Here is a 25334-nt window from a genome sequence, read left to right as displayed (position 1 = left end):
CACCGAAAATTAGGACCAACATGTGAAGTGTGACGGGGCCTCCTCGGTCTATCTCCATGAATCCTGATGTGTCCAGAAAGTGTTTGAACTCCTCTGCTCCTTTGCGAGGGACATTCCAGTCACCAACAGTGATCCAAGGAACGTCAACTATATATGTGGTTTCGGACATCGGTGTTACAATGAACGTATACTCCGAATATGAGAAGTATATCGGATCCTTATTCCACCATCACACTCATACGAGCACCACATCACCTCAACTCGAACCTGATTATGCTGCCATAGACAAAGAATGTGGCTCTAGAAGGCGACCTATCAATATCAATACATATTGGACTTGAGTCCATCCTTAGTACTCTTGGTCTCTTGAAAAAAAATACTACTTTAGGCTGGTGTAATTAACAGGAGCATGTCCATCGGCGATGTGCTGGAGAGCCCATCTCGTCCTACCAACTCCGCATACATTCCAGCTCAAGATCTTCACCAGAATCTGGTCCCTACCCAAAGTGTTGACCTCTCTCCACACAATTTGATCATGCGCTAAATCTGCCATGGAGGATGCCCCGCAGCCATCGCTAAAACCATAATAAACATACAAATAATGCACACACACACATTTACATTATGTTAACATAATAAAAAAAAATACCAACGGGTAGGAGCAGTCAGTGCACGTCACCTGGGACAACCACAAATGGTATGGTTGTACAACTGGTACGGGTCTGCCTAACCCCAACTTTCTATGTCAAAAAAAAAAAATACATGATAATAAAAATAAACTTTTTTAACGGCAAATAGTGGTCAATGAAAATATCATGTTAAACTGCTATATTCTCATAATATCGGCAATATCGTTTAGCTATTGAAGGATGGTTAGGAGCTGTGTCACAGGGAGTCGCCATTTTGGTGGAATGTCCCTAATGGCACGCTTGAACACGTAGACACGAACACTGACACGTATGGATAATATTTTATTATTTTTAAATATTTTAAGGCTTTGTTTCAATAAAAGTATAAAAAAATAGATTTTTATTGTTTACAAAATTTTGCCTTCTCGAGGCCTATTTTCCAAAAAAAAATCCAACTTACGAGTCAAACGCCTTCGTGTCGACGTGTCTTTGTAGCATACGTTAAGAGGATAAAGTGGTTAGGACGTACCAACGTTACAAAATATAAAATATTGATATCATAAGGTAGACGATTTGACTAGAAACAGGAAGGTAACTTACAAAGGGATGCATGTCTAAATTAATTCTTAACCCACCCAAGATCAGCATAGATGCATGCAGAGAAAGTAAATTGCAGACTCATTCATTCAGTAGGGAAAAAAGAAAGAAAAAAAAAAAAAAGGATGCCATCTAATATATAAAATCCTAAGCGGCGGTGGTGGTTGAGTCATTGGTGGTGGTGGTGACCGTCGGAATGGCCATTATGTGGCGCACGCTTCTGGCGTACTCCAACAGCTTCTCCTGCGCAGGGATCGCCGCCTTCACCTCCGGCAGTTCCTCGAAATCCCTCAACCAGGCGTTGAAGCAAGGGAACGCTGCCACGTCAGCCAGGCTCACACCCGCCACATCCTCGAACACGCTGAGCCAGTAGGACCCACAACCCAGAACGATGTCCAGAATCCCGATCTCGTCCCCACCGAAGAACCTCCTCCCCTTGAAGCTCCCTTCCTTCAGCTCCAACTCCACCAGTTTCAGGTACTCGGAGACTTGCTCGATGGCCTCTTTTTGCTCCTCTCCGGTGGTCTGGAAGACCTTTCCGACTGCTGGCCCGAGCTAAGATGTACAAAACTTTGGTTTAGTTCCAGTTATTACTTCAAAACTAACAATGCTCTAAAAGCAAAACAAATACAACTAAGGCTTCACGGCGTAGTAGATCAGCAAGCCCATATACACCAACTTCGACAAAGTTTAAGCGAGCGAGCCGGGCATACCTGACGACACTAACAAGCTTAATTACATACCTTCTCTTCTGCGAAGTGAACCCAAAAACGAGCAATGGCTCGATCGTAGGGGGCTTCTGGCAGGATGGAGTTTTCCTTCCACGTCTCCTCGATGTATTCGAGGATCACCACCGACTCGGCCACCGGTTTCTCGTCATGCAAGAGAACCGGAACTTTCTTGTGAACCGGGTTGTGCTGCAGCAGGAGAGGGCTCTTGTTGGCCAAGTCCTCCTCCACGTATTCGAACTCGACGCCCTTCAGTTTCAGAGCCAGCTGCACTCTGTGGCAGTAGGAGCTCGCCCACGTGCCAAAGAGCTTCACACGTGCGTTACCCATTTGCCTCGGCTCGGTTTTCTTTCTTCTCCCACTTTCTTTCTGTGTTCGAGTTGAGAGGGTTAGAAGGGTTGGATGGCGGGGTTTGAGCAAAGGTTGCCCTTCTTTATAGAGCTCCACCCTAGGTCGTACCGGTAAGGCACCGCTTCACCGTCAGAGATTCACCGAACCGATCTACTTTGGCAGAGGAGCCCCGCGACTGAGTTTTTCTGGTGAGGTCATGACCCTTCCGTTTTATTACTTTATTTGGTAATAAAATGGCTCTATCGAATCGGTTCACCTCGTATCGGTTAGGACGGAACAGGGCAAGATATCTAATCTCATAATGGAGACCAGATCATATAAATCTGTGTTTCACAAAGCTATGTACAAGACTAACAGAGACGGCATGAAACCTGTTTTACTTTGCACATAAAAACCAGTCAGTCAGTGGGTCCCGCTAGATGGGACAGGTGCCAGACCGGAATCAATCGTTTTACATATGACGCTTTACCTTTATCTGCTCACCTCGCGATCGATGTGAAAAATCTCTCTCCAGATTTTCTTGGCAAGCTAAATGTTTTTAATTATTGCAATTTATGCGAAGCAACTTATATGCACCCTCCCTTAAGACGCACTGTTTGGTACAATGCGTGTTCGGGGTCCCAATGAGCGCCACGAATGTAAGCATGTGTGGCACGTCCTCCTGTTTGTCAGCATCAATTAGCATTGAAGTATGATGCGATTGCAAAGACTTAAGTACCCTTTTCGTCATTGGTACCATAAAACGATGATTTTAAAAAAAAAACTATTGTAAAGACTTAAGTAACCCAGTTCCTGCAATGCAGAATTGTTCAAAAAAGAAATCTCTCCTGAAGAAGGCCATGAACATCAACCCTCTCCTTTCTCTTTCTGCCTTTATGCACATTCAGCAGACATTCCTACACTGCTCCATCAAGCATCGACTCACCTACACACTGACTATAGCATGGTTCAACTTGATGAGATGTGGAGCCTGATTCAGAGTTTTTGCCCTTAAGAGGAGGGGGGGTCCGAAGGCTCGCCCCGACATGGGTCCTAGAAAATTTTTTTTAGGCCTTGTATAAATTCTTTTTTTTCTTTCCCTCTTGTAACTATAAAAAAAGAATAATAAAGTTTTTTCTCTGGGCGGCCATGGTTTTTTACTCCCTCTCAGATTTGAGGGGAGGTTTTTCTATGTAAATCTGTGTGTTGTTGTGTTGTGTTTTGTTTGATCGTTCTTGTTTATTGTTTTTTTCAATTGTTTCTTACTCGCGGTTTCCGCAACACCCTTTCCCACCATTGGTGTCATGAAAAGATAATTCTAGACAAGGACAAAATTTCTTTCTTTCTTTTTTTCGCTACGCGATTTACAAAAATCGCGTTGCAATTTGCCTTTTTCGCAATGCAATTTAGCGATTTAAGAATATCTCGTAGCGATTTGCGGGTTTTTTTTTGCTACGCGATTTTCATAAATCGCTACTCAATTTAGCTATTTTTCATTTTTTTTTGCTACGTGATTTTCATAAATCGCTACTCGATTTAGCGATTTTTTATTTTTTTTCGTTATGCGATTTTTGTAAATAGCTACTCGATAGTGATTTGCCAAATTTTTTTTCGCTACGAGATTTTCGTAAATCGCTACTCGATATAAAAAAATTGCGTAGCGATTTGCCATTTATTTATTTTTTCGCTACGCGATTTTCATAAATTGCTACTCGAATTAGCGATTTGTCATTTTTTTTTGCTACGCGATTTTCGTAAATCGCTACTCGATAGCGATTTGCCATTTTTTTTCACTACACAATTTTCGTAAATCACTACTATATGTAAATCGTAAATCGCGATGCCAAACTCCGCCCTCTTGAGCACGATCTTTGCCGTGATTAGGCTGTAGTCGCCAGCGGTCCTGATGGCAGTCTTGAGGTCCGTGACGAAAAAGCAGAAGAAGAATGTGCCATTCTCGACGTTGGCGGGGAGGTGGGTCCTGTCGAAGAGCATGATGCCGAAGGTCGAGATGAGGACCTCGCAGTGCCAGAACCTGACAAGTGCCCGCCAGGACTTGAGGGTGCGAACGCCCATGTTGAGTATCAGGATGGCCTGAAAGGCATAACCCTAATCGGAAGTATTGTCGATGTAGGGGTAGACAAATTGTATTTTTAAAGACTTCGTTGTAGGTGTACTGGAGGAAGATTCTGTTGTAGGTGTCCCTCGAAGGTGGCAAAGGGGCCGCCGCAGTCGATTGCCTGCTGGACGAGGGCAATATTTTGGTCACTGCTAGCAAGAAGAGGACGTCGATCGCAAACTCTTTGCCTCCCTTAATTTCTTTTCTCTCTCTCTCTCTAGAGAGAGAGAGGTTTACAGTGATTCTCGGAGAAGAAGAAGAAGATGACGATGAAAAGTTCAAACAAAAAAAAAGACAGAGCACTTCAGGTTTGTTTCGTTGTTTGGACTTTAAAGAGTTAACAACATCCTCGACTTTCTGGATGGAGGATATTTTTGTCCTTTTCTCAAACCATCGTTTCACTTTTTTTTAATGGAGAGCATTTTTATCATTTTCTCGAACCGTTGTTTCATGGCAAGAATAGCATGAAAGGGTACTTAAGTCTTTGCAACTGCACTACACTCTGCTGCTAAGTGATGTCGACACACATAGAAATACGAGCCCAACATGCTTATATACGTGGCACTCAATGAGACCCCCGAACACGCACTATAGTAAACAGTGCATCTTCGGGGCAGAACACACAACACCCTCCCCAATTTATGTAGTAAAGAAGGGACATCATGAGGAAATGCGAGTGTCTATAAATTTTAAAAAAACAATAAAATATATAAAAACATAACAAAAATTGAAAATGCTTTTACTTTTGTGATACAAATAGGGAATGTTTTGAAAATATCATGAATCACAGTGTGGTCTTTTTTTAAGTATATCTCTCAATAAAATCGCAATATTTTCAAAAAGATGACCGACATTTCTTTTTTGAAATGTGATTGCACCTGATTCTGAATCGACGCAGAATAGGTTTGTATGCAAGTAATCAAGTTATGCATGAGCTGACCCGGGTGGCTGAACTAAGTTCAATGAACTTAAAGCCAGATTGTAATTTTAAACAATCTTGATACTATAAAGATCTTGCATTTTGAATGCAAACAGAGACCATGTTAACTAGGTTCGCATGAAAAGATTTTGGCTGAGAACCTATACAATCAATCAGAGCCTCGTGCAGGCAATGCACTATATCACATGGATTAACCACTGCAAATTACGAGATACAGCGATTTTTATGAAGTTTTCAATGTGATTAAAATGTAAGAAGATATGGAACGAGAGCTAAAATGGATTAACATAAAATGCACATTTCAGTTTATGCACTTACCAATTACTGTTTGGTAGGAGCAGTTTGTGCAAGTCACCATGTGATGGGAACTTGCAAGTTCAAGCCCGACTGGTATAAGTAGCTAGTTGAATAACTGCCTGGTTGTATAGCCGCCAGCACGGCTTGTCTACCGAAAAGGATGGGGGCCTAAATCCCCCAGCTTCATCATTAAAAATAAATAAATAAAAAAGGTTAATTAATGCACTTAGAACCATGCTGCATGGAACAAAACTGTGATTTAGTAAGGTGGTTGTTCAAGAACGGATAAACCTCGGTCACTAACGGCTAGGGAGACTAAAGACAGACCAGAACCAGCAGAGAGTCCGATTCGACAGCTGGTTAGTAAAGATAGAGCCCTAATTAACCCCTCGAGCAAAGCAAAGCAAAGAGTTAGACAATAATTCCTAATCCAAGCAGCGTACGTACTCCCACAGAGAAGGAGACAAAACCTGCAATAATCCGCATCGCTCGTGTCCTACACGATATCACTGAGTCACACTGACCACTATTATTACTTCTTTTCAGTTTGGCTAACATAAAAAACGCATGCATGCATTTTCTTGGTTTGGTCATTTTGCTGTACTCACCTCATCAACGCAAGCAGACCAGACCAGAGCGCTGTTCCACTCACGGTTACTTGTAAATTGGCACGGTGTAACAAGCCACACGTTAAAACGTAAAAGTTGGTAAAAACTTTACACGTGGATGACAACACCACATAGGTCATTGGCCAAAAGCAACCCTAAAGTGAAGTGGGGGTAAAAGGGAAAACAGACAACAGTTACTCCAACCCCATGGTCATGAAGGCAGTATCCTAAACCTCACATTCATTAAGCCTGAGACATTGATAGGAGTAGCACCAACCCATCAACTTGTGACGTTCACAAGTGAAGTGAAGTGGAGTGAACCCCTACCGAAGGAGCACAGTCCTTGCGGGCAGCCACAGTTTGTAATAAAAGCAATCGACTGGGTTGGGAAGTTGACCCAGCACTGGCTTGAACCCCAAATTCGGCCGGGGTCTTATCGACACTATTAAAGCAATATTTCTACTTCAACTACCATCCATTAAAGCTGAATTGGTCGACCAAAGCAACCTGCAGCTCAGTCAACCAAGCCCAGCAGTCCTTGGCTAACATGGTTATTGATTCCAGTGACTAGCCATGCATTGTACAAGGTGACTAGAGTGGTTTAAGGGTCCATCCTTGATCAAAAGATTCAAACTCAGCCACATAGCTCGCACCCAACACAAGCAACACTGTCAAATAGTTCAAGAACCCACTTTTCCAGCTTCAGGATTTGATGAGGTCCTAACCGATATTCCTACTATACCTGCTTCAAAGATTCATTCATGGTTCCATCCCATATATAATTCGTTCTAAGACTGTGACGAACAGTAGAAAAGAATTGACATATACCAACCAACATCACCAACAGGAGCAAAAGACAGATAAGACAACAGAACTCACGTGACAGTAGGGACTCGAGCAGCATGCTTATGTCTTATGGGAGCATTGCGTAACCTACTAAACATAAGCGTACACAGATATTCGGCAGTGAAGAACTCGAATTAACTCATGTTCGGTCAAAAACGCAGAGGCTCATAGGCTGGACCACTAAGAAAAAAGACAGGCTCTCAGGAGGCTTGTGAGTCTCATTTTACATCATGGTCTCTCACAAGGTACATAAGTTTTAGATTGAAGGACACTTTCAGCATGAGTGGTATATTAGCCCCAGCCGTTTGTCATGTAGTGGAACATTACTACGAAGAATAAACTGTTGACGATCGATCATCATAACAAAGTGACAACCTGGTGGAGTAATAGTTGTTGGGGTCATAACAGTTATAATGATGTACAGTGGAAAGCACCCATGATACATGAGCAAAGCATAGGCTGGCAATAAATTACTCTTTCCTTCATTCTTCTTTGGTTGGTCTTAAGTTGAGAAAGGCTTTCCCATAGGGAGCATGATTTGACAAATAGTTCCCCGCAGCAAGAAAGGTGGTCAGTGGTCACAGGATTCCCTAACAGAGATGTTGAAAAAGACTAGCCATGCTTTTATAACAAAAGTGGATGAGAAGAGTAGCTCTACTATTTTCGTTTAGAAAGTGACAGGTTCTACAATGTACGTCTATCAGCCATGCAGCGCAAGGACCCTGTAATTTTATAAGTAGAACAGTAACATGTTGCTGCTAGGTACAACACCTAAGCATTTCCACTCGGACAAGCTTGCTCAATAAAGACATTCACGAATCACCCTGTTTGGATTTTTTGTTTATTGCTTAAGATAATAAATTAAAGCACATTTTACAATAAAGATACTTGCCCTTATTTTTAATTAAGTGAATGTTTGGATCACCAACTATTTAAATTTTAATGAACAAGAAAAGAAGCCTAGTCAGTAGTGGTGATGATGGATGGTGGCAATGGCAGATGGTGGAGGTAGATGATGATGGTGGTGGTGGTAATGGTAGTTGTGGCAGTGGCAGTGGTGGTAGTGGATGATAGTGATGATGACATAGTGATGGTTGTTGGGATCTTTATGCACGGATGCAGAATTGCAGTGGGGGTGAAGATGTTGTTACGCTCGAAATCGCCAAGGAATTCACACACTCAACCCTTTCACAAGTTTGAATGCCTTTAGTAATTGAAATTGTTACTTTCTATAAATGTTTGTATGATTCCTTGAATGATTCATCATCTCTGTATCATACCCTTTTCACTGCATATAATAGCTGTGAATAGTTCAAGTTTTTGAGACACACCCTTGAGGAAAATCCCTTCATCTCCCAAGAGACACATCTCTTGCATTAAGTAGTGTGACTATTGGAATGGCTCCCAACAGTCACCTTATGACCACATAGCCTTACATCTCTCACTTGGCCATAAGGGATTTCCTGGGTTTATATGCTTGTTCTCAATTGGAACCTTGCATACACACTTTCTAAGTGATCTTTACTAACTCACCACTTAGACATATATGAGTCTCATCTGACTCACATGTCTAGTGAAACATCTTCAGTAACTGCCTTGGTTAACGGATCTACTACCATGTCACTTGAAGAAATATAGTCCACTGCTGTTTTATTTTTCATAAATATATCATGAATATATTGACATTTAACTTCAATATACTTACTCTTAGAGTTATCAGCTCATATTTGTATTAGTATTAGTATTATAGCAGCTTTATTGTCACAAATAAGTTGAACTGGATCTTTTGGAATATCCAATTTCAACTCATTTAGGGAACGATTTATCCACACAAAATATGATTGCCATGTTATAGGCAATATACTCAGTTTCTTGGGTATTCTGTGTCACACACCCTTGTTTCTTGCATGATCATGTAATTGCCCCACCTCCTAACATAAATACATAACCGAGGTAGACTTTGTTTCATCTCTATCACCAGCAAAGTCAGCATCTGAATAGCCTACAAGCTTTAAACTATCTGACGGATAGCATAGCTTGAGTTCCTTAGTTCCCTTTAGATATCAAAAAATTCTCTTAACCGCTTCCTAACGAGAGAGTCCAAGATTAATTTGATATCTGCTCACTAGACTTACAACAAAACTCAAATCAGGTCTATTACAAAGCATTGCATATACTTGGCTTCCAATTGCCTGAGCATAAGGAACATTTAACTTTTCTTGTTCATCTTTTAGACAGTCATTCTTACTTAACTTTTGGCCTTTTACTACAGTACCCTTTGCCTTTATACTTTTCATTCTAAATTTTTTTATAATGTGGTTAAGATATTTTTCTTGACTCAGACATAGAAATCTCGATTTTATATCTCTCTTTATCTTAATTTCAAGGATATATGAATCTTCACCCATATCATTCCTTTCAAATCGAGAACTTAACCATGATTTAGTCATATTTATCATGTCTATGTCATTTTCTATAATTAATATATTATCAACATAGAGGGATAACATAAAAAACTTTTTCCCACTATTCTAGGCATATACACAGTAGTCTAGACTATTTGTCTCATAACCCAATTTAGTTATAACATTATGAAAAGTCAAATACCACTATCTTAGTGACTACTTAAGTCTATACAAGGATTTATTTAATTTGTATACCTTATCCTCTTGACCCTTAATTTTAAAAACTTCTACTTGCTGCATGAAAATAATTTCATTTAATTCACCATTTAAAAATGTCGTTTTCACATCTATTTTATATAGGTCAATATCAAAATAAGCTACCAATGCCAAAATAATACGAATAAATGCCGATTTGGCTAGAGGAGAGTAAGTTTCTTCATAATCAATCTCTTCTCGTTGAGAATAGCCTTTTGCTACTAATCTTGGCTTAAATCTATCAATAGATCCATTTGCCTTGAGTTTTTCTTGAAAACCTATTTACTACCAATTGCCCCATATCCACTAGGCAAAGTAGCTAGTTCTCAAACTTCATTCTTTTTTATGGAGTCAAACTCATCTTTCATTACTTCACTCTATAATTCAGACTCATTAGAAGCAACTAAATCTTCAAAACTCAAGTTGTCAAGAGTTTCATCCAAATTCATGAAATAGCATAATTCATCACTCAAGAATGTATAATAATCATTCAAATAAGATGGATAAGTTCTTGTTCTTGTTCTTTTCAATTACTGATTATGAATTTTGCCCATTATTCATAACTGAATTGTTATGCTCAAACTCTTGACTTAGTACCCCATGATCATTTATGATATCAAGAAAGACACTATCATCTTCAGGATCAAAATTGTTTTCTTGAGTTTCCAAGAAAGTTATCTCTCTACTCTATAAATCCTTTTTTATGATTATATAATCGATATCTCTTTGATCCTTTTGGGTATCTCATGAAAATGCATTTGATAGTTTTGATATCTAACATGTCTCTCATTTGACTAAGAATCAACACATGATCAGGTGACCCTCACTTTCGCAAATGACTCAAGTTTGGCTTTCTACCAATCCATAATTCATGGGGTGTAAGCTCTGCAGCCTTAGAAGGAACCTTGTTTAGGATATACATGACAGTGCAAATTGTTTTTCCCCGGAATTTCTTGGAAAGATTTGCATGTGCCACATGGACATTGTCATATCTATTAAGGTTATATTCCTTCGTTCAGCTACACCATTTTGTTATGGTGTATAAGGCATAGTTGTATGAAGAGTTATATTATTATCAATGCAGAAGGTTTTAAACTCATCAGAATTATATTCACCTCCTTTATCAGATCTAATAACTTGGATTTTTCTTTCTAGAATCCTTCAACTTCATGTTTATATGACTTGAACTTTTCTAGAACTTCAAATTTCTTAGAGATTAGGTATATGTAAGCATACCTTGAGTAGTTATCTATAAATGTGATGAAATATGATTTTCTTTCGTGTGATTTCTACTATTAAAGGTCTACAAATATCTATGTACCAAAACTAGTAAGTCACATGACCTATTATCCTTAAGAAAAGGTATTCTAGTAATTTTATCTGATATGCATGGTTCACATTTTTCAAATTCTATATTTTTAAGAGAACGTAATAATCTCATGCGAATTTTTTTTTTATTTTGTTAACATTTATATGCCCTAACCTTAAATGTCATAAATATGCATTGACATTAAATGCACAATCAATATAACCAGAAATATTCATTGTATTATTTATAGGAGTTACATTAAGATGAAAGAGAACATGGTCAGCATCACAGTGACCCCTGAGTTTCATTTTTTTATCTTTCCTGATAGTGACCTTGTCGCCCTGGAAGCAAATTTCGAAGCCCTTTTTAGCAAAATCTCCTACCGCTAAAAGATTTTTTTATAGGAGATACATAAAGTATATTTGTTAGTAAGAGATTGGTCCCTTCTACCTGAAGCCTGTAGGTCCCTATCCCGACCACATCAGTATAGGTGTTATTTTTCATATATACCTTATGATCTCTAGGTTTCAATTCCTTCATCTCCACAAGTCCTTCATTTGTCTTAGACACATGTCGTGTTGCCCTTAATCAATCCATCACCCTAGGAGATCACTATATGCGATCAATGATTCAGACATAGTGCATACAAATTCGTGTTCTCCATTTACTTGTTTTCTTAAAACTCATAGGCTTGTACTTGAATTCTACACTTGACATAGATATGACATCTTGCTTCTTATTTCTTCAAGACATGATGGTGCTTTGCATCAATGAGGAAGATGAGCAATGAGAGAGCAAAAGCCAAAGTCCATTAAAAAATAAATAGATACAAAGGATTTATAAGGGTCGACCCCCTTTTCTAGAGCAATCTGGATGAAAATATATATACTGCATTGACCTTATGGCTCCTTAAGGGTATGTTTGATAGTTTGTCCTGGGTTGGACGAAATGAACAAAAAACACAGAACAAAACATTGGTTTTGTTCGTTCCATAACAACTGTTCCAAGTCCAACATTTGTTTGGACCGTACTCAAATGCTATGTTCCAAATGTTCATTGTTTGATGTTCGTTACCAAGAAACCCCCAAATTCATCGGAATCTGACAAAGGGGATAGTTTGTCGGCGCTGCAGGATGGATTCATCGTGACTCCCATGCGTTCTTCGAAAACCGCCGATCATTCACTGGTCGATGGACTGATGACAACCCCTGCTAAAGAAGACAATTTTTTCATAAAATTATATATAATCGATTCAGAAAAATATATTAATTGTATGTAATCAATTATATGTAAAATGAAAATTATATGTAAAATGAAAATTTTTAGCTATTACCTTTCATAAACAAATAAAATTATATGTAATCAATTCCGAAAAATATATGGAGAACCAGACGATCATTTAACTATATACAAAATAAAATGAAAACTCAACATCATCCAAAGAAAGCTAGCAACCTAAAGATATAGTCATCACGAAGGAAATCTCTACTAAAAAACAAGAAAAAAAATAAAGATCTAGATTCATCCACCGGACAAACATCATCAAAATCTCAAGAAAACAAACAAATATCCATTAAAAATCCAAAGTGATGGGAAAGAAAAAAAAGATGTTTCGCTACTCCTTCAATCCAGAACTCCAATTCCCCAAATTTCCCCCCAAAAAAGCCAAATTCTTCGCAAAAAAATCTAACACAAAAACTTTTAGAAAATCACATCAAAAACCATACCAAGAGAATCGATGCATTCTCGGAGCATCTCGCACCGGAGTTTGAGTGACGCATGGTTGGAAGGTTCTAGAAGGATGTCCCTCCACTCCTTGACTACTTCCTTGTCACCGTAGCACGACCCACTGCCCTTCCTCGTGAAAGCCCGAACCTTGAGTACCACTACAAGAAAAATGTGGATTAGCGACAGACACTATCCATCGCTAAACAGTTTAGCAATGGATTAGCGATGGATAGCGTCCATCGTATATTTCTCATCGCTAATTAGCGACAGAACTGATTTGTCGCTACTTCCATCGCTAATTTGCGATGGATTAGAGATAGACATGATCTGTCACGGATTCAGTTTTGCGATAGATTATATTCTGTCGCTAATCTGTTGCTAAAATAGCAACGATATTAGCGATGGATTATAATCCATCGCAAAACATCGAAAATTCATCGTTGAATATTAGCGTCGGATATTATCCATCGCTAATCCATTGCAAAATTTTAAAAAAATAAAAATAAAAAAAAGAGCCCCGAGGCGTGCGCCTCATATGCCTTGAGGCGGGACCCACGCCGGGGGGAGAGCCCCCGAACCCCCCTTACTGCATGGGCAAAAACTCTGAATCAGGCTAATGGCACGTAACATGAATGCATCATAAATTGTGTGCTTCTCCCAGTTGCTATGTGACAGTTAACACCAAAAAACAAAATGACTAACCAGTCCACCAGCAACAAGATGATCGAGCATGCCAGGAAAAGTGGGCTTCAGGTTGCTTCTTTTTCCAATCCAAAGGAACTTTTCTCCTTCCTTCTCTACATAGCCATTCATATGGACACCATAGGCCTTCAGAAGCGCAAAAATTGAAGCAACCAGCATTACAACTGAGTACAAGTTGCACTAGAGAATAATCCAAAAGTGACGTAGAACTAAATAAAAAACTGGACAGGAAAAATGGTGTATAGTTAAGAAATATTTACAAGTGTGACATGTATCTGTGGCAACGCACATATCTTATTCAATGATCCGTCACAAACACTAATGGGTAACATGTATCTTGTTCAACTCTATCTATGTCCAGAAACAACAATTTTCTTTGAGCGATGTCCCAGCATTAGTGTTTAAAAGGATATCCCAGAAATAGTTGCTAATTTCCATAAGAAACAAAAAGATGATGAATAACCAACCATAATTTCCCTTTTCTTCTGTAAGCCAATGGCACTATCAAAATTTGAAATTACAAACCTTAACGCCAAATAAAGGGGCAGCAGCGCGCTCCAGAGAGAAGAAGATTGGCATCCCAAATGCTGAAGTTACAGGGTATAACTGAGTGGCAATAGTGACAACACAATAAGCACTACATGGAGAATCCAAATCGGACACATGATATATTTTCAGAATATCAACATAAATGCCACATTTTGTATCTATTATACAGTAATGAATAATGATGATTAAGTTTAAGGCACATAGATTCGCTTAAGACCTTAATCACTAGTCAAAATATGTGATAATGGCATGAAAAAAAACTGTTAAGAAATTTCACACATTCAAAACCTTATCTAAACAAGCTCACAAATCCAAATGATCTCAGAAAATATTGCTCCCATATGGAAATTGGGAATCATGATTTCAGGTAGACAGAGTCCACTTCAAAACTGGAGATACAGTGTGCAATTGTTTGGCCACCCGCTGCAATTGATCAAACAATCAAGAGGCCTGGGTAAAATGAATCATTATGACAGTCAACTTGCAACCTGAATAAGTTAAGAATAAGGACCCACAGTCACAAGTTAACTAGCCAATTCTTCAAATCATGTTTAAACATCTTAAACATTTTTTTTCTTTAAAGAAAACAAAATCATTTAGGCCGACAAAATGGATGACGAGCAATGCAACAAGACCTGCAAAACATGTCCCCTTCATATACCAGGAAAAGTAACATCAATTATAACCATATTGATACTTTCATTGTATCATATTGACAAGGATGCATGGCATTTTCTATAGGACTTTTATGCATCCAGTTTCTTGAAGAAATTTTTGGTCTCAAATCCCCGATCATTGAGACAATCAATGCAAGCAACAAGTACCAGGCTAATCATGTCAAATCTAGCTGCACTAATGCCAACCATTCGTGCTGATGATATTTGATACAAACAAACATAGAAGTTACAGTCCAACAACCAAGCAGAATTCAAATAACTTCATGGAACTTGAAGAAATATGGTATACAGAACAAACCATGGTGGGAAGCAGAAGATACCTCATTGCGTATACCTGGAACGATTCCTTCACCTAAACATTTGATGGTGTCACCCACAGCCTCTGTCCTATCCTCTGGTGATCTAAGTGATGAATGTAGTGTCACATAGCTATTAGCAATGTTACCATCATCATCATCCTCATCATACTGTGCAAGAGAGAGAACATCTGGAAACTTCTTCAAATGGTCTGCAATACTGCACTAAATTGGTAACCATCAAAATGGAAGATGCAGAGAAATAATTGCTTGATGAGACCACAGCATGGAAATATGAGCCACTACTGTAAGCCACAATCGGATACCTTTGCAAGAAGACTAATAAACCATATGGCACAAAGTTAAAACAGAAAAAACAAGAATCACATCAAACCTGACTTGATGGCATGAATTACCTTTGGACAATGGCAATATTGCCATGTCCAGTTGACAGAATAAACATAGAATTAGTAGGTAATGCCTCATAAAGACTTTGTATCCTGGCATCCAAGCGAGTTAGTATGCCCTCCAGTTCAGGTGTTATGCAACTTTTGACTGAGTTTCTTTTTCCAGAGTTGCCATTGCAGGTCAGCAAAGAGATCATCTCTGCAATTTGAGCACCTAGCTTTTCTCTATCCCTTGCTTGCATTACAAAATATGAATTCAACTCTGAGAATTGGGCCCAAACAAAATTAACTTTCTCACTCTTTACCTGCAATGCAAGATGAAATATACATGGTGATTGCGGTAATAGAAAATGAGAATGTATGTATAACCAAAGTTTTAAAAATTAATAATAATAATAGTGTGAACCTCTTTTTTTAGTTTTCCAAGAGTATCCTCATCAGAAGACACTGGGATCGCATGGCATGGTCCAATCGCATAGCGTTTCAATACAGAAATGTTGTCAACTAGAGAACAAGTCCGGCCATTTTCACTAAAAAGTGAGACCAAATTCTTCCTCAAGAACAGGGTTCGAGAACCCAATTCGGGACCTATCATGAATGAAGATCAGAGCTTATTATGTTATATATTGAAAAGAAAGGTTTTTGCTGAAACACACATGGAAGAATTTATGGTCCAGAATAGCAATCAAGTTTGAACAAGTTAAGTTGTTTCTTTAGGCTGCCTACAGTTTTTATTTAAAAAGAGCATGACGTGTAAAATTAATTGCATTATCAACACCAAATGTTCATTATTTATGAATGCTTATTTTAGAATAATTCAATCCAATTTAGGAAATAATAGAATTATAACACAAGTCAAAACAAAGAAGCTACCATGTTTAATCTTCAGTAACACCAAGTTCATTGCAGCTCACGCATCCTCCGCACTATCATGCCCGGTTGTAGAATTTTGAATCTCTCGAGAAAGAAACTTCCTTGCAAGAACTCGCAAAGCAGGTTTAAAATGGGCACCATGAGGATGCTTGTATAGGATGGCTGTATCAATCACAAGCTTATGTGAGATCTTCAATGCCAAAAGGTCATTCTCCAATGAGTGTCCAACGAGGATGGTTTCGTTGTAAACAAGTTTTAGAAACTCTTCCTGATAATGGGCAAGCAAAGGAAATAACACACATTAGCTGAGATACTTCTCATGTGATGCCACCATATCAGACAAAAACTATCATAAGATTGACAGAATAAAAAATATTCAAGTGACTTGAATTAACCTGAATATCTTGTAGAGTGGTGATTACAGCATTGAGCATTTCATAAGTAATTCCACTAAACCTGCACAATTTGGGAGAAAATCAACTTATCTTTTACCCTGTGTCACGTCAATGCCCCTTATTCAGTCATCTTCTTTACAAACAAAACATCTATTTGTGTTCTTGGGAAGGGGGTGTCGGGAATCAGCTTGACAAATAATCGATATCATCTCGGACACATGAGTTCCATTCATGTTTTAGGAAGGGGGTGTGGGGAAGACGCCGAGGGCAATGCAGTCGAGGTAGTAAGGGACAAATCCCCCACCGATCGAGACAGAGATCACGTCAACACCGTCGGCGATGGCCTGGTCGAAGGCCGCGAGGATATCGGAGTCGAAGCAGCCGGACTTCCAGCAGACCTTGTAGATAGCGAGGCGGGCCTTAGGAGCGACGCCTTTCGCGATCCTGGCCGTGTAGCCGGACAAGTTTGCCTGAAAAACATACCTGCCTGCGGCCGTCGACGCTGTGTGAGATCCGTGGCCGTGGGAGTCGCGGGGCGAGTGCAACTCGGCAATCTCGTTGAGGGCTTCGGTGGTAGCCTCGTACCCCTTGGAGAAGAACTGCGTGCCGACGATCTTCCGGTTGCAGTTCGCGGCCGTGAACGCTTGGCCCTCCTCGCAGGCACCGCGCCATCGCGTCGGCACCGGAGAAAGGTTGAGGTCAGAGAAAGATCGGCGCTCTGGCCAGAAAGATCGAATTCGGACCACAGGTCGTGCTGGTTGCGGAGGCCGAGGAACTGTAGCAAGCGGATGGTGTGGAGGCTGCAAGGAGAAAGGAAGGGGAGGAGGGAAGAGAGAGATCGTGCCCTAAATGGGGCGTTTTATATCGCAAATTAGCAACGAAAAAGTTTCATCGCAAAATCCGTTGCTAATTTAGGACATATTAGTGAAAAAAACTTTTATCGCTAATCTGTGCTTATTTTGCGACTGATTTTGAGACGAAAATTTTTTTCATGAATTTGTCGCTAATTAGTGATGAACTTTGCGACGAAAAAATTATGTCGCTAATTTCAATTTTGGCGACGACTAGTTTTCTCTAGCTAACCCATTGCAAATTTGCGACAAAAAAATTTTGTCATAAATTTTTGTCGCTAATTAACGTTTTTCTTATAGTGTACTAATTCCTCCACCATGAATCCCAACACATTGGTGTCGACCGTCAGGCAGCCGCTGGCCTTCCCCCGCCACTCGATCCGGCCGCTAGTCGAGAGCGTGATTGTGGATGGCCTGTCGTCCACCGTAGCCTCCTTGCTGGTCAACGAAGCACTATCCACCATTACTCAGAGGCCGGTCCAATTTTCTTCTGGAGCACGCTAGCTCATGTCCAATGAGTCACAGTGAGAGAGCATCGGGCGAGAGTGGCGCACCCGTCGAGAAATATTTATTCCCCTCGTCCCTATTACACTACAAGAAAAATGTTAATTAGCAATCGAAATAATCCGTCACAAATTTGTGACGGCTTAGCTAGAGAAAACTAGTCATCCATAAAATTGAAATTAGTTGCTGAATTAGCGATGAAAATTTTTGTCTCAAAATCCAGCGCTAATTAGCAACGGAAATATTCCGTCTTAAACTCCATTGTAACTTTGTGATGGATAAGCGACAGAATTTTTCTGTCGCTAAATTGCGGTGGTGTTTGAGATGGAATGTTTTTGTCGCTAATCCATCGCTACTTTTTTCCTCGTAAAACCCTAATACAAGCCCCTTTCTTTCCCTTTCTGTTTTATCCCTCGCACGCAGTCACCGCCCGCCGCTCGAGTTCTCTCCTTCACCTCCTCCTTCTTCCCTCATTCCATTTCTCTTGTCACTAAGAGCCCCCCACCGCTGACACCGAAAGTAGGGTGAGCCACCACTGTGAAGTGTCAGTTTGGGCATCTGTCGGAGACCAGCGCGGTTGTCACCGCCATGACCTCCTCCTCCTTCCTTCTTCGTTTGTCGATCGGCCGAAGCCACAGTGTTGTCGTGACCACTACTGTCTCCTCCTCTATTTCCATTTTCCCTTTTCTTCTTCTTCTCTTTTCTTTCGTGTGTTGTTTCGGTGTCTCCCTTCCGTTCGAGCGTCGACTGGAGGCCACCATCATCGTGACCCACCGTGACACCTTCTCCCCTTCCCCGTCCGTAGCCAGATGCCATCACTGTCAACCATCGCTGGAGTCACATCATCGCTGACACCCCTGCTTGCTGAAGGGCACCACCATTGTGGGCCGTCACCGACCTTTCCTTTCTTTCTCCTTCCCTCTTCCCTCATTTCTCTCTGCGCCACCGCCGTAACCCTTACTGCCTTCCCTACTTTTGGTGCGTGGTGACGTTTTTGTGTCGTCGCTGACCACCCTCGCCATCAATTCCTCTGCTTGCCGAACATCAGTGCCACACCATCAGGAGGCCCAACTTTTGTCAGGTAACTCGTCCTCTCTCTATGCATTGCAGATGGAGTTCCTTAAACTTCTGATAGGGTTTACGCATTGGGGATACTGAGCCCTTTTTTCCTTTCAATTTCTGAGAACCAAGGTGGTTCTCTATAAGCAACTTATGAAATCCATCTTGTTGTTCATTCCATCTGTGATTGTAAGCAGACCAGATAATCGTAATTTTCATTTTCTGGGGAAGATTTCACTCACCTGGGTAGAACCCGAGCCACCGTAGGTGGTTTGACCTTTGTTTTTGCCTAAAGAATGGCCCCAACCAGAGATTTCATTACTTCATAAAATGTCATTTAGATTGTCCTTCTGTATTTAGCTGCCTGACCCTATTCAGGGTTTTCTCAAATGTTTTCATGTTACCCACTTGGAAAACCCAAGTCCCTAATTGATCAAGATCATTTTCTTTTCGAGTTGAATTGTATATATATATGCGCTAGTTTTGAATTATTGTTTATTGTTTAACTGCTTTAAACCTCTTTTGAGTTTGTTTTTGCTTCTATGTTTTGGTGAATGCCTCGTTAGTGTGTTGATTTCCAACATTGGGAATCGTGCAGAGCTATTGTTGTGGGACAACAGGGGGTATCCTTTGCATTGTCAGTTCCTGTTTTGTTCCTTTGGGTTGGTTTTGGTTTCAATAAGTATAAATTTAGTTGAAATTGATTATCTTGATGGTTGTGTCATCACTAGGGTGATGCATGGGGCAGCGTGCAACTCATAGAGCTGCACCACACGGTTGTTCAATCTGTTTTGGACTTGTTAGGGTATCGCTTTAGGGTTTTGCAAATCGGGTTACCGAAGTTCATTTTTGTTTATATTGCTCATGTGTGACATCATATCTAGATAAGTTGGTCGTTGTGTATGCAGTTGTAACACTCTCTCCTTGTGAGAGGGACAAATAGATTGCGTTGTGTAGCACTTGCATTGGATTTTCAGGACTTCGAGCTTCATTTTACTTTTCGTCGCATCGAAAAGGTAGGATTCCTAAACTAAAGTTTTAGATTTTTTTATGTTGTATGATAGGAATCTAAATGTTAGAAATTACATTGTATTGTCTATATAAATGTGCATTGCAGGTGCGTAGCAGAGCAAAATATGTGATGTTTAATGCTAAACATCGTATGCGGCTTAAAATGTCATGCGAAAAGAAACAAGAAAAATGCAAAAGCATGCAAATCAGGTAAATACCCGTGGTGAGTAAGTGATGCAAGCATATCACATGTTATTTACTTTCTTGGATGCAACACTTTTCAGCTCACACACTCACTTAGTTGTGGATATCTAAGACTGTTTTGTTGGAGTTTGGAGATCATGCTGAGCATGATTTTAATATATGAGAATAGAAATGTTCTTGTTTTTGTAGTTTGAATTCTATGCTAGTTATGGTTGTAGTTGGCGGTATATTAGAGTGTATTTACTGTAGGTACATATTTGACATTGTTGTGATATAAATGATTGAATGTATTGCAATGTTTGACATGATTATCCATGCTTGTATGAAGGTATTTTTTATTTGATTATGCATTTCATGTGAAATTGTATCATGAAAACATGCTTAAAATGAATGTATCATGTTTATGAATGTGATTTCATCTTTCTAAATATATTTGTGATGTGTGTAAATATGATGTGATGGTGTTACACATAAAAATATTAAATTATTAATGCATGCATAATAGTTCATAGAAAATATCATTTTATATTAAGTATGTTTATGGTAGAGAGGAGAAGAAAATTTACGCATTAACTCAAACAAAAAAATTGCTCACCAACAATCACCAAACAAGAATTTCTAACAGATTTGTAAACCACAATAAAGTGTTAACCAACTCAACACAAGCAACAAGCAAAATGGAGACTTTATGACCTATAATATGCAAATTATAGCAAACAAACAAGGAGAAATCAATAATTACATTTTCATTAACTTGAAAAAATGAAACCTACTTTGTAATTTTATCTAAATGTGTGAAAAACTACTTTTGCTTGACAATAGTTTTCTTGAAGGAGAATGACATCATATATATATATATATATCAAATCATTACATCCATCATCAATGCATGATAAATTAAATATTTTCTTCATCGTAGGATTATTATGATTCTCTTTTAACTAGTTAAGATAATATCTGTAACATCATAGGACAAAATGATTGCAAATCATGAATGGATGTACCGTAGGATAGTTGATACTGAGGTGTCGCTTGAATATATTGATGGTGTTGACAATTTTATTGAATTTGCAATGGCAAGTGTCAGTACAGTGGATCTCACCGGTCGGATCAGATGCCCCTGCATGATGTGTAAGAACAATCGATTTATAGAACTGCATGGCGTTAGACATGATCTATACAAAAAGAGTTTTGTAAGTGGTTATCAGAATTGGATGCTTCATTGTGAAGAATTTTAGAATAATTTTGATGCACGGGTGAATATGGTGTACGATAATCCATATGTGAATTTGATATTTGATGTTGTAGGACCAGAACTGGGTTCTGCTATGGATCCTAGTGATATACCAACTAGGGTAGAATAAGAAGCAACAAACGATGCAGTTAGTAGATTTTATGACTTACTTAGAGATGTTGATGAGCCACTGTAGAATGATTGTGGGAGTCACACTATCTTGTCTGCAGTTCTTCAATTACCGAATTTGAAGTCAGAGTATAATTTGAGTCAATCATGTTTTGACCATTTGTGCTCTATTGTGAAGAGTATGTTACCTAAATATTTGAAATTACCACAAAATTTCTACCGTGCGAAGGTTATAGTCAACACTCTAGGTATGGGGTATCAAAAGATAGATGTTTGTCCAAATCACTGCATGTTGTATTTCAAAGATCAAGAAAATAGCAGATCATGTCCATCATGTGGCATCCTCGGTTCAAGCCAAAGACAAAGGGCAATGCCAGTGATGAGGAAGCATACTCGAGCTAGTGAAATATATCTTGTAATACATACCACATCACTTTCTCATATGCATCATCTATTTTAACATTATATCTTACATATCATGTTACATTTCATGCATACTTAGCATGTACATGCACAGTTCATGTATAGTTATAAAACTGATTCATGTAGGACCGAGGTCATAGTGGTCGAGCACTCAGTGGTCGAGGACCAAGTGGATGCCGTGGGACAACATTAGGTAGATGTCTTTGTGTTATATTTAAATATAGGCATTCTATATGTTTTTGCTTATATGTTGATATAAAAACTGTTACTTGTTAATCGTCTTTATAGGATTCCAGCTCAGTGATACACAGTCTCAGCCTTCGTCTTCACGTAATGCTTTGATATGTATATCATTTAAATAATTATATACTTGATTAGTTTAAATATGCATTGTGTGAATTTCTAACTAATTGTTTTATAGATGACGTTTCGTCTTCATATGATCCACCTACACCAGCTACTCATACACATCACGAGACAATGCCGGATGTTGGGTCTTCTCAGTCTGACACACTTTTATCAACGTAAAAATTTTCCCTCCATCTGCGGGAGAGAGAAACGATTCTGCGAGTCAAACTCGACCAAAGTTTTAAAAATAGTTTTGAAAATTACTCACCTACGTTTTAAAAATTTATGAAAAAATTCCATGGAATGGGATCCGCCTGTCGATACGAGGTTCAACCGTTCCTGGCGCCTTTACCAGGGGTAATTGAACCAAGGATCAACGTGTGCTTTGACTAAGTTCAATTATCTAAATTATGCTCTATTTTCCTAAAATACACAAAGAATCAGGCATATGCTATGAAATTTTGAAAATATGCACATTTGAGAGAAATATGATGTTTGCTTTAAAAATAAGATGTGCTTAGAAAATGCTTGAAAAAGGAGTTCCTGGAAAAATCACGAATTTCATTAGAAATCAGGAACTGTATTGGAAAATGACTTTTGGATGGAAAATGGATTCTCAGGAAAACTTGAAATTTGATAAAATCGATTTTGGGATTTGAATTGCTTTTCTGAGGAAATCGATGTCTAAAATGGATTTGAGAATTCTGAGAAAAATCAATTTCATAAGTAATTCAAGGACTTTGGAAAAATCGATTTTGGGATTTGAAAATGAAATTGAGAATGTGGAAACCTTGGAAAATCATGATATGAACTTGGAAAATACTTTGAAATACCATTTGAAAACTCAGAGTTTTTGAGAAAATAAAATCCTAAGAAAGACTTAGAAAGTTTTAAGAAAATCGATTTCTCTGAAATGGAATTGAAAAATGAGTTTGAAAATGATGCAAATTGAATGAATGAATATGAATTTGGGAATTGAGAAAATCCTTTTGTATTTTGATAAATACAATGCATTTTGAAGTTAGCCTAAGAGTGTAGGCTGGATGTGGCTAATACGAAGATCACAAAGCTGGGTTTCCTTTGTATTCTGACTATGGCCATAAATACGAATTCCACCGAGTTTGTCAACTTCCTAAGAGCTTGAGCACGTGCCATTCGTGTCAACCATAGTGGATTTGAAATAAATGCACATGAATCATACATCAGATATTGAAATTTGCAGAATTAAACTATGTGCAATGCCGTCCTATTCTAAGCAGAAGATGTAAATCTTATTCCAAATATTACAAATTTGATATTACATTGAATTGAATAAAGTAAATAAATGAAAGTCTTATTCTAAAATATTTCTGCAAAACTAGAAAATATGTTAACACAGAAATGTAGGTTTATCTGGATTTATCCAACAATATTGAAAATTATCGAATATTATTCAGATGTAAACCCAATTCATACCTCTTTGATATAAACATGATAAACATATAATAAAAATTTAAAGAATAAAACTTGAAAATTCAAAATTGGGGTAAAAATGACCAAAATACTCCTTATAGCAAGACTATGGCCTTGAAATCGGGTTTTTTCAGAAAGATATTTTGTAAAAATGGGATTTTGAAATCCAAATGAAAATAAATCATACATAATATGATATGATTGAAAATACGAAAATCAAAGTTTAAAAATTCAAAATTAAGGTCAAATGACCAAAATGCCCTTGATAGCAAGACTATGGCCTTGAAATCAAGGTTTTCTGAAATAATTTTTGTAAAAATGCAAACTTTGAATTTTCAATAAATGCAAATGATATGAAAATCAACTATAATATGATGTAAGATGATGATAAACATATTTAAAACCCTAAGAATGCAAAGATATTACAAAACACTAAATTTCGCCTATTTTTCACCTTTGATTTTAAAAATGAACTAACACAAAAGGCAAATGTGCTTGAAATTAGCTCAAATTTGGTATGGACACCTATACTAACCCTAAAAACATAATAGAACTCGAAAATATATTTTTTTGACATTTTTTAATGTAGAAATTAATTAAAAACCCTAAAAATTAAGATTTTTGCCTAAAACTCTAAACCTAACCTAATGAAAATCAAATTTGGGGTACTAACCTACCATAGAAGTTTCCCAAATTTTATGGGGTGACATAGGACAGTTAGTAAAAGATTTTTTCCTTTTACAACTTTTGGATTCAACTGTGATTTTGATGCCCCGTAGTTTGTTGATTTTCAAAGATAATGCATATTCAGGTGGTTGGATTGTTATTGTTAGTTGTGTGGTTCTTATTTGCATTGTTTTAGTACTGAATTGCTTTTTGGTTTTCAGACTACTTGCATGGCATAGACTATTCGAACATCCACAGAATAGACAAGGTAAAAGCGTTTGGGCTGTCATCTATGATATAATTCTTATGAATGGTACCACTTGAATTGCTAAGTTACTGATCAATGATCCACACAGTCGAGACTTGCCATGTAAAATAGAGAAACAAAATCAGATTGTGCCGAGGATCCTGCAATAAGCAATCAGCACGAGTGCTTGGCTGGGGTCGTGATCATATCTGCTTATGTTGAGGATACCCCTTGCTTAGCTTCAGGGATACACATGAGCTGTAGCATGACATGACAAATAGCTAAGCATAATGAGAATGTGTTGAGATCATGGAAAGGATCAAGCATGATATTTTTCCATGTGTACTCAACATGCAGTTTAGTTCGCTAGTAGTACGTAATTATGCATCATACTTGGTGCTCTCTCTCTCTCTGTGTGTACATGTTTCTGACCCTAAATCGTTTTTCTTTCTTTGGGATCTGGCTGTTAACCTTCATGATACTTTGAAAGATCTTGGACAACACTCGGTCTTGAGC

General features: G+C 38.5%; 2 protein-coding genes across 4 annotated transcripts; both read right to left on the bottom strand.

Annotated features, from left to right (window-relative positions):
• Positions 1-1278: 1278 nt before the first annotated feature.
• LOC149814027 (glutathione transferase GST 23-like) lies at positions 1279-2677 on the bottom strand. The gene is made up of 2 exons (XM_089989313.1): positions 1970-2677; positions 1279-1781 (listed from the first exon to the last, which is right to left on the bottom strand). The coding sequence occupies exons 1-2, from the start codon at positions 2282-2284 to the stop codon at positions 1374-1376; spliced, it is 723 nt and encodes a 240-aa protein (XP_089845439.1). The 5' UTR covers positions 2285-2677; the 3' UTR covers positions 1279-1373.
• A 9176-nt stretch (positions 2678-11853) lies between these two features.
• Positions 11854-17505, bottom strand: LOC149814026 (small RNA degrading nuclease 5-like). Of its 3 annotated transcripts, XM_089989311.1 has the most exons (10): positions 17174-17505; positions 16691-16751; positions 16296-16563; positions 15829-16010; positions 15432-15727; positions 15040-15227; positions 14019-14099; positions 13494-13619; positions 12791-12949; positions 11854-12271 (listed from the first exon to the last, which is right to left on the bottom strand). In XM_089989311.1, exons 5-9 carry the CDS (start codon positions 15520-15522, stop codon positions 12884-12886), a joined length of 552 nt encoding a protein of 183 aa, XP_089845437.1. In that variant the 5' UTR covers positions 15523-15727; positions 15829-16010; positions 16296-16563; positions 16691-16751; positions 17174-17505; the 3' UTR covers positions 11854-12271; positions 12791-12883. The 3 variants fall into 3 exon arrangements, with proteins under 3 accessions (XP_089845437.1, XP_089845438.1, XP_089845436.1); XM_089989312.1 differs by lacking the exon at positions 15829-16010; XM_089989310.1 differs by lacking the exons at positions 11854-12271; positions 12791-12949; positions 13494-13619; positions 14019-14099 and having other exon boundaries at positions 15101-15227.
• Positions 17506-25334: the final 7829 nt, after the last annotated feature.

This window comes from Nuphar pumila, chromosome 15 (assembly GCF_984573655.1).
Source record: "Nuphar pumila chromosome 15, dmNupPumi1.hap1.1, whole genome shotgun sequence".
NCBI classification, from domain to species: domain Eukaryota; kingdom Viridiplantae; phylum Streptophyta; class Magnoliopsida; order Nymphaeales; family Nymphaeaceae; genus Nuphar; species Nuphar pumila.
Note: the sequence above shows the minus strand (reverse complement) of the source record. Positions and strands in the feature narration are given on the sequence as shown.